General features: G+C 39.3%; 1 protein-coding gene across 1 annotated transcript in view; it reads right to left on the bottom strand.

The window, feature by feature from the left end:
- KIFBP (kinesin family binding protein) overlaps positions 1-10,436 on the bottom strand; it is a 35,299-nt gene extending 24,863 nt beyond the window's left edge. Inside the window, exon 1 of the mRNA XM_086679877.1 lies at positions 9,937-10,436. Within this exon, the coding sequence (XP_086536003.1) occupies positions 9,937-10,362 (426 nt within the window). The 5' untranslated portion in view covers positions 10,363-10,436. The remainder of the gene's footprint in view (positions 1-9,936) is intronic.
- Between the last annotated feature and the right edge of the window lie 5,642 nt (positions 10,437-16,078).

The following is a 16,078-nucleotide window of genomic DNA, read 5'->3' as shown; positions in this document are numbered from 1 at the left end:
AAGAGAAATAATGACAACATAAATCTTCCAATTAGAGTAACTTTCATAGTTTCTTTTTTTTTTTTTTAATTTTTTTTTTTTTAACGTTTATTTACTTTTGAGACAGAGAGAGACAGAGCATGAACGGGGGAGGGACAGAGAGAGAGGGAGACACAGAATCCGAAGCAGGCTCCAGGCTCTGAGCCGTCAGCCCAGAGCCCAACACGGGGCTCGAACTCACGGACCGTGAGATCGTGACCTGAGCTGAAGTCAGACGCTTAACCGACTGAGCCACCCAGGTGCCCCAAACTTTCATAGTTTCAAAGTCAGTATTTACCTATCAAATAATACTAGAGTCAGATTAACAATGAATTAATTACTCATAATAATACTGTCCTATGTAGTGTGGTAGACAGCCACTAAGATGAATCCCCAATGATTCTCCTAACATTCATGCCCTCGTATAATCTCGTTCTCTTAGGTATGGGCTGAATTTAGTGGCTTTTTTCTGACAAAAGTAAATGGAAGTCCATTCCAAGATTAGGTTACAAAGCATCACAGTTCTATCTTCTATCCCTCTTGCTTGTTCTCTCTGAGGGAAGCCGACCACATGTTGTGAGCCACTCTATGGACAGACGCACGTGGCAAGAACTGAGGGAGGTCAACAGCCAGCAAGGAACTGAGGTCTTCGGACCAATAATCTGTAAGGAACTGAAACTGAATCACACCAACAACCATGTGAATGAGCTTACAAGTGGATCTCCCCAAGCTGAGCCTTCAAGTGCAGCTTCAGCAGGCAAATAATCTGATGAGAGACCTTACACAGAGGAAACCAGCAAAGCCATGCCTAGATTCCTGATATAAGTTTGTTGTTTCAAGCTGCTAAATTTCGGGGTAAAATGTTACCTAGGTAATAATATACATAGAGACAAAGATGAGTCAGACACATAAAATGCTTTCAAAATATCTACAATCTCTTCCACGGACCTCTCTAAAAAGGAGTATCCCAACAATTACTGGTTGGTCGAAGCCTGAAGCAAGAGTGATGAGCTCTTAAATTCCAACAATTAAAATTATATGGTATGAAAATCTGAAGATGCTATTATACCTTTCATTATCAGTTAAGTCAACATTCCTAATGTTTACCATTTCAAACAACAAAATGTTTGTTTATATTTTCCAAAGTTCTTAAAATTACATAGCTTTATAGGGGCACCTGAGTGGCTCAGTTAAGCGTCCGACTTCGGCTCAGGTCATGACATCGCAGTTTGTGGGTTCAAGCCCCGCGTTGGACTCTGGGCTGACAGCTCAGAGCCTGGAGCCTGCTTCAGATTCTGTGTCTCCCATTCTCTCTCTGCCCCTCCTCTGCTTGTGCTCACTCACTCTCTCTCTCTCTCAAAAATAAATAAACATTTAAAAAATTAAAGCAATCCCTATCAAAATAACACCAGCATTCTTCACAGAGCTAGAACAAACAATCCCAAAATTTGTATGGAACCAGAAAAGACCCCAAATAGCCAAAGCAGTGTTGAAAAAGAGAAACAAAACAGGAGGCATCACAATTCCAGACTTCAAACTGTATTACAAAGCTGTAATCATCAAGACAGTATGGTACTGGCACAAAAACAGATACTCAGATTAATGGAACAGAATAGAGAACCCAGAATGGACCCACAAACATATGGCCAACTAATCTTTGACAAAGCAGGAAAGAATATCCAATGGAATAAAGACAGTCCCTTCAGCAAATGGGAAAACTGGACAGCAACATGCAGAAAAATGAACCTGGACCACTTTCTTACACCATACACAAAAATAAACTCAAAATGGATGAAAGACCTAAACGTAAAACAGGAAGCCATCAAAATCCTAGAGGAGAAAGCAGGCAAAAACATCTTTGCTCTTGGCCGCAGCAACTTCTTACTCAACACATCTCTGGAGGCAAGGGAAACAAAAGCAAAAATGAACTCTTGGGACCTTATTAAAATAAAAAGCTTCTGCACAGTGAAGGAGGCAATCAGCAAAACTAAAAGGCAACCAACGGAATTGGAGAAGATATCTGCAAATGACATGTCAGATAAAGGGTTAGTATCCAAAATCTATAAAGAACTTAGCAAACTCAACACCCAAAATACAAATAATCCAGTGAAGAAATGGGCAAAAGACACTTGCTTTAATTTTTTTAATAGACACTTCTCCAAAGAAGACATCCAGATGGCCAAGCGACACATGAAAAAATGCTCAACATCACTCATCATCAGGGGAAAATACAAATCAAAACCACAATGACATACCACCTCACACCTGTCAGAATGGCAATGGCTAACATTAACAACTCAGGCAACAACAGATGTTGGCAAGGATGCGGAGAAAGAGGACCTCTTTTGCACTGCTGGTGGGAATGCAAACTGGTGCAGCCACTTTGGAAAAGAGTATGGAGGTACCTCAAAAAATTAAAAATAGAACTACCCTACGACCAAGCAATTGCACTACTAGGTATTTATCCAAGGGACACAGGTGTGCTGTTTTGAAGGGGCACCCCAGTGTTTATAGCAGCACTATCAACAATAGCCAAACTATGGAAAGAGCCCAAATGTCCATCAATGGATGAATGGATAAAGAAGATGTGGTATATATGTACAATGGAGTATTACTCGGCAATCAAAAAGAGTGAAATCTTGCCCTTTGCAACTACATGGATAGAACTAGAGGGTATTATGCTAAGCAAAATTAGTCGGAGAAAGACAAATATCATATGACTTCATGCATATGAGGAATTTAAGACACAAAACAGATGAACATAAGGGAAGGGAAGCAAAAATAATATAAACACAGGGAAGGGGACAAAACATAAGAGACTCTTAAAGATAGAGAACAAACAGAGGGTTACTGGAGGGGTTGTGGGAGTAGGGGAAAGGGCTAAATGGGTAAGGGGCATTAAGGAATCTACTCCTGAGCACTATATGCTAACTGGAATGTAAATTAAAAAATAAAAATAAATAAAAAGGAAAGAAAAAAATTTTTTTAATTATATAACTTTATAATTATATCCACTCAATCAAAGATGCCTCATTTATAGTGTCTTTTCTTGTATTGATCACTTCCTTTTGAGTTGATCACTTCCTTTTGATTTCCATAGCACCAACTTCTTTCTGGAATCATGAAGGTGCTAAGGAGAAACTGATTAGATACAAGGTTATATCTTTTTTTTTTTTTTTTTTAAGTAGGCTTCACACCCAATACAGAGCCCAATGTGGGGCTTGAACTCACAACCCTAAGATCAAGCTCTTAAGCTGAGATCTAGAGTTGTATGCTTAACCGACTGAGACACCCAGACGCCCTGACACAGGTTATATCTTAAATAACACTGCGAAAACAAAGCCAGTGTGTCCCCTGCTACATGACTATACTATCAGGCTTTCTACAGGGCAATTAGTCAGAACTCAAGACTGGATGCCTAGCTTCCCTTTAGACAAGAGTTATACTGTCTCTCATCCCTTGGGGCTTCAGACACAAGGAATACTTCTGATACTTCTACCACCTTTGGCTACTAGCCTAGGAAAGGGATATATAGGAAAGTATGTATAAGAAAAGTATAAAGAAGCAGGGTTTTTGTTTTGTTTTGTTTTAAATAAAATTTTAATGCAGATTCTTAACCTGGGGCCCATGGACCCATCCATGAAGAAAAGTTCAGAATCTAGAATAACTCCTTCTGTGAAAAAAAAAGAAAAGAAAAAGAAAAGAAAGAAAAATTCAGAGTCTATGAACATGGATGGCAAGACACGACAAATGTATTTCACTGTGTTCTACTAAAATTTGGCATTTCTTTTCATTATAAATGCAGGAAACAAAATGCAACAGTATTATAATACCTGAGATTTTGTGACCTACAGAATGGAAAATTTTTCATGTGCAGATAGTCCAAACATACCATCTACATTCTCTACTACATTAAAATTATGGGAGTTATCAAATAACTCATTAGATATTTAATGTGGGAATAAAGAAACATATAATGCATTCTTAAAAAATATTTCAATAAACTTCTATATTATCAGTTTCTTTTATAGTCTTTACAGTTTATGCTATGCATTTAAAATCATTATTCTGGGGGCGCCTGGGTGGCTCAGTCGGTTAAACGTCCGACTTCAGCTCAGGTCACGATCTCGCAGTCCGTGAGTTCGAGCCCCGCGTCGGGCTCTGGGCTGACCGCTCAGAGCCTGGAGCCTGCTTCCGATTCTGTGTCTCCCTCTCTCTCTGCCCCTCCCCCATTCATACTCTGTCTCTGTCTCAAAAATAAATAAACGTTAAAAAAATTTTTTTTAAAAAATCATTATTCTGTTTTATGAAACACAGATTTCACTAGACCGCAAAAGGGGCACATGGCACAAAAAAGTGTTTAAAAACCCTACAGCTTAAAGGTGACTTGATCGTTACTCTGGAATACAGCAGACCTCTGGTCTTCTGGCTTCATATAATGTATGTATTCTATAATTTTTTTAGGTGAAGTGATCAGTCCTCAGTATCTGACACTGTAGGTCACAGGGATAATGTACTGAGATTAGACAGTTCTCTCTTCTTTATTACTTATAGAGTCCTTTGCAGGACACTGGAGAAATCTGAAGGGCTCTGGCACACTGATTATTTACTTTACTGATTATTCTGCTCACCCAGGCTCAGAGAATATAATCTCCCTTAATGTTCATTCTCTTATCTTAGAAATGGATCCACAAGTCACCTTGTCTAATTCTCTAGTTCAACTTATTTTTCCTGACAACAGTCATCGAGAAACTCCATTTAGCCATGACACCACTAAGCCTAAGCCCAGCATACTATATCTTGCCTAGACATCAAATCTCGCCTAGAGATTTATTAGTACCAAGAACTAGTTGGCCACATCTATTTTGATGAATGGTCATGTATTTAACCTGCTAGATGCATGGTAGGCTGTGCCACAGAAAGCAGTGACTCTGGTGTGTGATAAAGAGAACCCTAGAGTGTGTATAGAAATGACTAAGGTTTTTCTTTTCTTTTTTTTCTTTTTTAAGGTTTTTCTTTTCAACTATAACCTGCTTGAGATCTTGAAGGACCATGCAACAGATCTGGAATTGATCTGATTTTTCAAAATTAATAGTGTTAGTGTTTTGCAATTCTTTTTATTGAGATATAACTGACACATGTTAGTGGGTTTTTTTTAAATGTTTATTACACAAAGATAATTACTATTGACATTCTACATAAATTATGTTTAAATATAATATAAATCCTAAAATACACAAGAAACTATTATATCATTTAGAGCATCATCATGTTCTTGCCTCAGGATACCAGACTAGGTAGGAAAAAAGTTAGATATAAAATAAAAACAGCTAAAAAGGTATTACCGGTAAATTCTACCAAGCATGTAAGGAAGAAATAATACTAACTCTACACAACTTCTTCCAGAAGACTAGAGGAAAGAACGCTTTCCATCTCATATTAAGCCAAAGACATAACAAGAAAACCATAGCCTGATATCCTTCATGAACACTGATACAAAAAATTATTGAAATTTTAGCAAATTGAGTCCAACAATACATAAAAAGGGTAATACTTCACCCAAGTTTTACTTGGTACAAACTCCAAGTGGAGTTTATCACAGGAAGGAAAGGTTGGTTTTAACACCAGAAAATCAATCAAGGTTATTCACCATATTAAGACTAAAAAAGAAAGAAAAAAAAAAATGAATGTCTCAGACACAGGGATGAAATAATGTTGCAGAGTGAAAGAAATCAGACCAAAAGAAGAGTATACACTCCATGACTCCATTATGAAATTCTAGAAAATGTAGGGAAGGGGCCAACGAGAAGGGTAAGAGAGAATAAAGGAGGGAGGGAGGGATCACACAGGAGCACAGGAAACCTGTAGTGATAGTGGATGTGGTCAATACGCTGATTGCACCAAGTGTTTCATCAGTATATACATATGTCAAAATTCATCAAATTGTACACTTTAGATATGTACAGTTTATTGTAGGTCAGTTATACCTCAATAAAGCTACACACACACACACACACACACACACACACACCATGTTCTTTATACATATATATCCTGGGAGTGGGGGAGAATAATCTGCCAATTTGTTAGGGAATTTACCAAAGTGAAGTAGTTAAATTTCACTCAAGATGAGGAGTACCTGGCTGGCTCAGTGGGAAGAGTACGCAACTCTCCATCTAAGGATCATGAATTCAAGCCCCACGTTGGGTGTGGAGGCTACTTAAAAAAATTTTTTTTAATTAAAAAAAAAAAACATGATAATGCAAGTATATATTGCTGATAGCAAGAATTGCAGGGACACCTGGGTGGCTCAGTCACTTGAGTGTCGGACTCTTGGTTTTGGCACAGGTCTCATGGTTTGTGGATTTGAGCACAGAGCCTGCTTGGGATTCTGTCTCTCCCTCTCTCTGCCCCTCCCCTGTTCATGCTCTCTCTCTCCCAAATTAAATAAACTTAATTTTTTTTTAAACTAGAAAACCTGGAGAAAAATCATTCTTAAAGGCATCAGAACTCAGCAAAGATAGAAAGGGATAGTCTCTTTTAATAATCTAATGTGGATCCAGGTTTTGTATTTTTGTAGTTTTCCAGGAAGTAAATATCAGGTTAAGACAAAGCAGTCAGAATATCATAAATTCCCATGAAGTGTTACTTTCAAAATTTTTCCTACACACACATGTAGTCTTTTACAAAATGGAATCATTCTACCTAATTCCAAACATGCCTATGCTCTTCCCTCTCCCTCTTAATATTGATATTTTTGGTTAACAAAGATAAATCATTATTTTTTTTAAGGTTTATTTATTCTGAGAAAGATAAAGAGCTCATGTGCAAGTGGTGGGGGGGATGGGGGGGGAGAAGAGGGAAAGAGAGAATCCCAAGTGGGGCTCGATCCCATGAACCATAAGACCATGACCTGAGCTGAGATCAAGATCTGACACTTAACCAACTGAGCCACCCAGGTGCCCCTATAAATCATTTTTAATGGCTGTACACTGTCCTTCTGGATGAATGTATCCATATTTATTTAACCATGTATCTATTGACTGATATTTATTTCATTCATTTTTTAAAAATTGACAATGCTGTTGTTTTTTTTAATTGACAATGCTGTGATGAACATCCACTTTGACACACCTTTGCATGCCTGATCCAATATTATTTTAGGATATTGATATGCAATTTTTAAGTTAAAGTCTTGACTCCGGAATTTCAATACCTACTGATCTCCAGAAAAGTTCTGTGAATTTGTATTTCCACTAATAATAATGCTAATGGATAGTATCTGTTTCCTCATAGTCTCTCCAATGACAAGTATAAGCGGTATCTTTAATAGACTCTGCAATCTGATACAATTTTTCTATTTCATTCTTTTAGTTTGTATCTTTAATAAACTCTGCAATCTGATACAATTTTTTCTATTTCATTCTTTTAGTTTGCTTTGTTATTAGTGAGATCAAATCTCTCATCATGTATAGCAAATACTAGATGTAATAAAATTCTAGTGTGGTAATGCTATTGGAATAAACAGATCAACTGAACAGTAGAGTTCAGAAACATATTAGCACAAACAGAATCTAAGTAAATTACACTGCTGTATAGTTTTAGTACCAGGTAGGGTAGTTTTAGTGCATTATTTTTCTTATTATATTTTTATGTTCACTCTTCTTTGTTCTTTCAGATAAACATATTCATTTTGTCAAGCTCTAAGACAAAAATTATTGTGATTTTGGCAGAAACTAACAAACCTACAAATGAGTATCAGAATGACTACTGTGTTTAGCCATTATGTTCATACCAAGCCAATGACTTGGTATATCTCTCCTTTTAGAATTATCAGTTGTACTACCCGATAATATGCAATTTCTAAAAATATCTTTTAACCACTGTTTCTTATATACAGGAACACTATTGATATTATATATTTACTTTATATCCCCCCACTTTATTTAACTGATCACTCTAATAGTTTTTCAGTTGATGACTTTAGTTTTTAGGTATACAAGGATCCTATATGCAAATGGTTATTTTGATAAATTATTTTTTCCAAAATTAATAACTCTTATGGCTTTCTATATTACTGCAACGGCCAGAAGTTCTAATCAAAGTTTTGTTCCTGATTTTAGTAAGAATTCCTAAAATAATTCACTCTTCAGAAAAGGTTGGCTGTTTGAAATACTGTATTTTATTGAATGTAAGATGTCACATCTATAAGACACAATTATTTTATCTATCAACAAGAAAACACTGCCAGGTAAATTATGACACAGCTATAAGATGCATCCTGATTTTAGACATACTAAGATATGAAGCAGTGTGCATATTAAAGTCAAAATACAGGTGGAACACCTGGGTGGCTCAATTAGTTAAGCAACAGACTCTTGATTTCAGCTCAGGTCATGACCTCATGGTTCATGAGATTAAGCTCCATTTTTGGCTCTGTGCTGATAGCACAGAGCCTGCTTCGGATTCTCTCTCTCTGCCTCTCCCCTGCTCGTACTCTCTCTCTCTCTCAAAATAAATAAATACTTAAAAAAAAAGAATAAAAATACAGTAAATACTGGGCACTCTATATTACATTTAGGAAGGTTTCTAATTCTCTTCTTGCTATGTTGAAATTGTTTAATGTTTATGAAGATCTCAGGCAGCCATGTAGTTAAAGAAAATTTCAAATAATTGAGGTTTTGAGTTTAATCTCTTATGAATTTCATTAGATCATTAATCCAATGGACAAATATTTAGAATGGCCTACTAGGAGGGAGGTACTAAGTTATAAATAGTGTGCAAAAAGATATATAGTTCCTGTGATTATGTAGCTTTTAAATTTATTGGGCCATGATAAAAGAAAATGACATATACAATTTCCTTTTTAATTCTGAGGTTTTTCTTTGTGGCCCACTTGTCACATCATCATTTTTGGTAAATGTTCCTGGATCACATGTATTAAGAACTGGTTTGTGAGCTTACCCCAAGTTCCTGGCACATACAAAGAGTTCATACATATTTGTATTTTGCAGTGTTAGGTTCCTGAAGAGAATGTCAGATTTATTTGTTAATAAACCAAGTGCCATATAAATGGGAAACAGTGAGTATTATAAGAACTCAAAGATACAAGTTCGAACAAAATGCTCAAAGAAAGTTACTAAAGTATGAGATCTGTTTTGAGATGGGTTTGGAAGAATGGGCAGGAATTCCCTGGGAAGCAAAGGAATATATATATATATATATATAGAGAGAGAGAGAGAGAGAGAGAGAGAGAGACCAAAGTAATTTAAAATCTTAATTTAAGGTCTCAAGGAAACGACAAAGAATGACCCGAGTGCATGCTTAATTTAAAACAAATTGTTTAAAAATCTTCAGTTTCTATTTTTGCAATATACATATACATTGCAAATATATTATTGCAAATATATGTATTTTCAATATGTATATTTGCAAATATATATTTGCAATATATGTATATTTGCAATATATACTTGCAAATATATATTTGTAATATATATTTTTGCTATATATATTGCAAGTATATATATTTGCAATATATATTTTTTTGCTAAGATTTTTAAACAATTTGTTTTAAATTAAGCATGCACTCGGGTCATTCGTTGCCATTTCCTTGAGACCTTAAATTAAGATTTCAAATTACTCTGCATTTCTTCTTAATAGAATGAACAAGATTTGGACTGGTGGAGAAGAGTTGGAAAGGGCATTTATGATGTAGTAGGGTCTCAGGAAACCAATGTGTTGACCACGACTAAGCGAAGCAGCAAGTGATGTCGGAGTTTGCAAGCTGTTTATTCCAAAGCTTCAAAACACGGGGCCAAACCGTGCCTCATAACAGTTGCCTTTGGCCTTGGCGAGAGTGGGGCCCTCTCCATCCCTCGCCTCTGGCCGACAACAGCGGGCCCGGCTCGCTCTCACCTGAGCCTGTATGTAGAGGGAGACACAGTCGTGCGACAGCCGGTACTTGCGCAGCAGCCTCAGGCATTTCACCAGATGCTCCTCCCCCGCCGACAGCTCCTCGGTGTCGATGTGGTTCACCCCGAGATGGAACTCAATCACCGCCAGCCTCACTGCCCCCTGGGCGATGGGCCCCTCGGCCTCCACCGCTTCAGCCGGCAGCCCCAGGGCGTGGTCCCCTGCGCCCACGCCGTCATCGGTCTGAGGCCGCTCATCCTCGTCCTCAGGCGCTGGGCCCAACAGCGCCTTGACCTCTTCCAGCAGTGCTCGGGCGCCGTATTTGGACTTGTACGGTTCCTTCTCGGGGTTTTTATGCAATTCCACCCGCGACAAAGCCAGCGCGGCCTGGAATTTTTCACGAATCTCGGCCCACGGAGCACTCGCCATAGCGGCCTCTACGGCCTGGGCGTCCTCGATGGATGTTTGCAATCGGACTCCCGCCTTCTTTCTGCTTTGCGACACTTCACTTACGGCCCCCGACAGATCCGACACAGCAGAACCGTAACCAATGAGGTCCTCCAGAGGAACCGCAATATGCTCTGCAGTGACCAACGGAAAGGCGTAGTAGGCACCACAGCAACCGTTGTCGTAGAAACGAAGCTGTCAATGAGGGCAGCCACACCTCCAGCCCTACCCTCTGCGGTGGTGGATTCTCTCGCGTGACCCCGTGAAGTTCTACCTGCATGTAAGTATCGGCTGACTTTAACATGACACATGGAAATAGTGTTTAGAAACATAGCTAACTACTCTCGTTAGTTGGTATACACTGAATGACAGAAACCTTTTGATATTAGTGTATAACCCAACCCATGACTGGACGAAAATGTAACAAGGATTCGTTTATTATTAACGTATAGCTTCTTGAGTGAAAGATAGCTTTTACTATATAAAAAGAACTCAATGATCGACCAATATTTTCCCTTCAGCCCTGGAGTACAGGCTGGAGGCATGTGTGCAACTTCCCAAAGTAACACAGAAGTCCCAGAGCTGTGACAAACCACCTGAGGCGTGGCTTTTTCCATTACACACCTTCGTAAATTATGAAGTCAAATGCGAAGGGTGGGTGGAAAGGGCGGGGCAGAGGTTTTAACTATTAGGCGCTTGATAGCTATGTGCGCTTTGAGATATATAAAGGAGGACCGATTTTAGAAGCTCATAGACATAATTTGACTCTCAGATCTTCTAATTGATAAGTTAACTTTTCTAAGCTTCAGGTTTCTCACAGTAAAACATAAGTGATAATAATATTACTTAGCTCTACAGAATTATCCTAAGGAAGAACGTTAGTGTTCCCCCGGGACTCCTTCCTAAACGTTGTCCCAGGGAGATCTTATGCATTTCCACCGTTTCTATCACATGTCCTGTTTACTTCCAAAACTTGGTCTCCAGGCCAGATGACTCTCTGGAGCTCCAGACTGTAATATCCATCTCCCAACTGGAACCACCACACCTAAATGTTCCACTAGGGACGCCTGGGTGGCTCATTCTGTTAAGCATTGGACTTTCAGCTCAAGTCATGATCTGATGGTTCCGGAGTTGGAGCCCCTCATTTTGCTCTGCCCGGATAGCTCCAAGTCTGCTTCAGATTCTGTCTCTCTCTCTCTCTCTCTCTCTCTCTCTCTGCTCAATACTCAATAAATATTTTAAAAAATAGTGACTGTTCCACTGTATGTTGAAATTGGAAACCATTCTTTTCCTCTTTACCTGCCCCCTCCCTCCCACAACACATTAGCTGTTATGTTCTACATCTCAGTGAATGACACCACTATAGGAGCTGCTGATTCCTTGCATTCACTCTCTCCTCTCATCCTTAAATGCAAAAACCAAGTACTGGCCAATCCACCTCCTAAATAGCTTACATCTGTTTACTTCTCATCTCTAGTAGTTTAGACCAACCACCATCTGAATTACTTTTAATAGGTAACCTTGCTGCCAGTCTGGTTTCCTACCAGTGCATTTTCCACAACACTTCAAATGACTCATTCACTCATTCAATAAATATTTAAAGTTGTCTGTTAATTTGCCAGTTAATTGGCACTGTTATAGGCCCTGAGAATTCAGCAGTTAAAAACAGACAAAAATCTCTGCCCCAGTATAGGGAAAGACATTAAATATGTCAAAAAAAAAAAAAACTATACAGTAATGTCAGAGGAAGTATGGGATGGAAATAAAACAAAAGAGGAGATAAGGAGTGTTAGCAGGTGAAGCAAGGTTGCTATTTTTAAACAGGAAATGCCCTTTTTGAGGACTGTCAAATATTTGAGTAAAGATCTGAAGGTAAGAGAGTGAGCCATGAAGACATTAGGGGAAGTATATCCCAGACAGAGGAATAGCAAATATGAAAGCTTTGACACAGAGTGTGCCTAGTGTGTTCAAGGAACAAGGAGACCTCTTGCCTGGAACAGAGAGAATGGAGAGGGCAGTAGGAGAGGAAATCAGAGAAGTAATGTGGGCCCCATTATTTAGGGTTCATAAGGCCATTTATAGGGACTTTGGATATTTTGAGTGAGGTGGGAGCCATTGGATGCTTTTGAAGGAGTGACAGACAAAATCTGATTTATGGGATTATTCTTTTTAAATGCTTATTTATTTTGAGAGAGAGTGCGAGCATGAGTGGGGGAGGGACAGAGAGAGAGAGAATCCTAAGGCTCCAAACTGTCAGCATTGAGCCCACCTTAGAGCTTGATTTCACAAACTGTGAGATCATGACCTGAGCCAAAATTAAGAGTCCAATGCTCAACAACTGAGCCACCCAGCACCCTAGAGGATTATTCTCAAGACAACTGAAGGGGGAACAGAGAAAAAGCAGGGAGACTGGTGAAGAAACTACTGTAATAATCATAGTAGGTGCTCAGTACCTATCTGTTCATGAATAGGAAAGTGATTGGAGGGGCACCCGGGTAGTTCAATCAGTTAAGCGTTGGACTTCGGCTCAGGTCATGACCTCACGGATCATGAGTTCGAGCCCCACATCAGGCTCTGCGCTGACAGCTTGGAGCATGCTTGGATCCTCTGTCTCCTTCCCTTTCTGTCCCTTCCCCACTTGCACTCGCACACTTCCTCTCTCAAAAATCAACATTAAAAAAAAAAAGGAAAGCAATTGGCATGGTTAATAATAGTAGCTAATCACTCCCTATGAGCCAAATAGCATTCTATATATTAAAATCATCTAATCCTCAAAACTAATATTGCACTGTATGTTAACTAGCTGGAATTTAAATAAAAACTGGAAAACAAATCATCTAATCCTCAGAACAACTCTGTGAGATACTATTATTATTCCCATCCTGCAAAGTAAGAATCGAGGTCCAAGAGATTAATAATTTACCAAATATATATAGAGATAGGTAATAACTTACCATATATATAAGTAGGCAGTTTTGCTCCAGAGCCCACACTTATTTATTTATTTTTTTTAAGAGAGAGAGATAGCAAGCACACAGGAACCAGTGGGAGAGGGGTGGGTACATAGAATTGTAAACAGGTTCCACACCCAGGGTGGGGCTTGACCTCACAACCCTGAGGTCATGGCCTGAGCTGAAATCAAAAGTCGGATGTTTAACCCACTAAGCCACCCAGGTGCCCCTTAAAATCAAGGGGTTGGGAAGGCCATGCTCCCTCCAATATTTCTTTAAGTAGGTACCACACCTAGCGCAGAGCCCAACAGGGGCTAGAACTCCTAATTCTAACTCTGAGATCAAGAACTGAGGTGAAGCATGGGACACTTGACCAACTGACCTACCCAGGCACCCCTCCAGAGCCCACATTCTTCAATTAGTATGCTATACTGCCCTAGTAGGAGCTCAATAAATAACCCTCCAACACATGGTGCTGACCTCTAAAACATCTAACTGGAACAACACCCAGATGAAAACTAAAATGGAGATTTTTGGAAAATCCTTACACAGCTGCAGTAAAAAACACAAACATGAGACTAGGAAACTTGCAATAGAAGAATTCTGGCTGCCATTTGGGGAGCATATTTCCTTTCTTGGCCTTCTTTTTATATCTAATTATCAACTTACATTAAATACAGGGGGGAAAGGAACTTGTTAAATGACAGATGCGTCAGCAAAATTCAGTGTGGCAGAATCTATAGAACAAATGGCCTGGTTTCTTCAAAAAATAAGTTGCAGGGCAGGAATTTGCCAATATATAATAAAACTACATACAAAATACAATTTCAAAACTATATATGTACTTACCTTTTGGCCCAGCCATCCCATTTCCAGGAATATACCCTGAAGACAGAACTCCAACAGTATGAAAATACTATACACCAGGTTCCTCACTGCAGCATTGTTAACTACAAAATACTGCAAATAATCTATGTGCCCATACATTAAGAGTAAGAAAATGGTCGAATAAACTATGATACTCCACACAATGGAGTACAATGCAGTTATGAAACAAAAAAGTTGATTTCTATGAACTGATGTAGTGATTTCCAGGATATGCCATTAAGAAAAAAAAAGCAAAGTGCCAAAAAGTATCTATAGAATACCCTTCCTATTGATACCCTGGTTTTGATCTTTGTACTATGGTTATGTAAAATGTTAACATTGAGGGAAACAATTATTTTAAGGAATAAATGAAATAATCTGTCCTTTATTTTAATATTTTTTTTTATAAAATTTTTTTTTCAACGTATTTATTTTTGGGACAGAGAGACAGAGCATGAGTGGGGGAGGGGCAGAGAGAGAGGGAGACACAGAATCGGAAACAGGCTCCAGGCTCCGAGCCATCAGCCCAGAGCCTGACGCGGGGCTCGAACTCACGGACCGCGAGATCGTGACCTGGCTGAAGTCGGACGCTTAACCGACTGCGCCACCCAGGCGCCCCTTTAATATTTTTTTTAATGTTTATTTTTCAGAGAGACAGAAAGACAGTGTGCGAGCAGTGGAGGGGCAGAAAGAAAGGAAGGCACAGAATCCAAAGCAGGCTCCAGGCTCTGAGCCATCAGCACAGAGCCCAATGCAGGGCTTGATCTCACAAACCATGAGATCATGACCTGAGCCAAAGTCAGACACTTAACGGACTGAGCCACCCAGGCGCCCCCAATCTGTCCTTTAAATGTTAATATTCCTTAGGATTGCTTCCTAAGCTTTGTCCCAGAGAGATCTTCTGCATTTCCAGGTAATAGACAAATAGGCAAAGATTTATACAAGGACATTAATTTTATTTAGAATATTGAAAAACTGGGGTGCCTGGGTGGCTCAGTCGGTTAAGCGTCCGACTTTGGCTCAGGTCATGATCTCACGGTCTGTGAGTTCGAGCCCCGCATCGGGCTCTGTGCTGACAGCTCAGAGCCTGGAGCCTTTCAGATTCTGTGTCTCCCTCTTGCTGACCCTCCCCTGTTCATGCTCTGTCTCAAAAATAAATAAAACGTTAAAAAAAAAATTTTAGAATATTGAAAAATTATAAATAACGTGGCCATCCAGAGTCCTGGTTAAATAAATATATATTGACATATCCATTCTATACTACATGCCATGTAGTCATCAAAAATGCAAGACTGAGAGGTACCTGGGTGGCTCAGTCAGTTAAGTGTCTGACTTTGGCTCATCAGGTCATAATCTTGAGTTCAAGCCCCACATCAGGCTCTGTGCGGACAGCTCGGAGCCTGGAGCCTGCTTCAGATTCTGTGTCTCTCCCTCTCTCTCTCTCTGCCCCTCCTCTCCTCATGCTCCATCAAAAATAAACAAACATTAAAAAAAAGATTGGGTGGCTCAGTCTGTTAAGCGACTGACTCTTAATTTCAGCTCGGGTCACAATCTCATAGTTTGTGAGATCAAATCCCACATTGGGCTCTGCACTGGTAGTTCAGAGCCTGTTTGGGATTCTCTCGCTCCCTCTCTTGTCCCTTTTATGCTTGCATGCACGGGTGAGCTCTCTTTCAAAATAAATAAACGTTAAAAAAAATATTGTAAAATCTGTACTTACAGAGAAGCATGCACACGTTGAGGGAAAAAAGCAATTCACAAAGCTGAATTATTCAAATCTCGTAAATAAATTGTTGGAAGAGATGCTCACAAAAAGGTTATGGAGGGGCGCCTGGGTGGCGCAGTCGGTTAAGCGTCCGACTTCAGCCAGGTCACGATCT

This window comes from Puma concolor, chromosome D2 (genome assembly GCF_028749965.1).
Source record: "Puma concolor isolate L17-30 chromosome D2, mPumCon1.1.hap2, whole genome shotgun sequence".
In the NCBI taxonomy this organism is placed as follows: domain Eukaryota; kingdom Metazoa; phylum Chordata; class Mammalia; order Carnivora; family Felidae; genus Puma; species Puma concolor.
The sequence above is the reverse complement of the archived record's forward strand: the minus strand, read 5'-3'. Positions and strand labels throughout refer to the sequence as shown.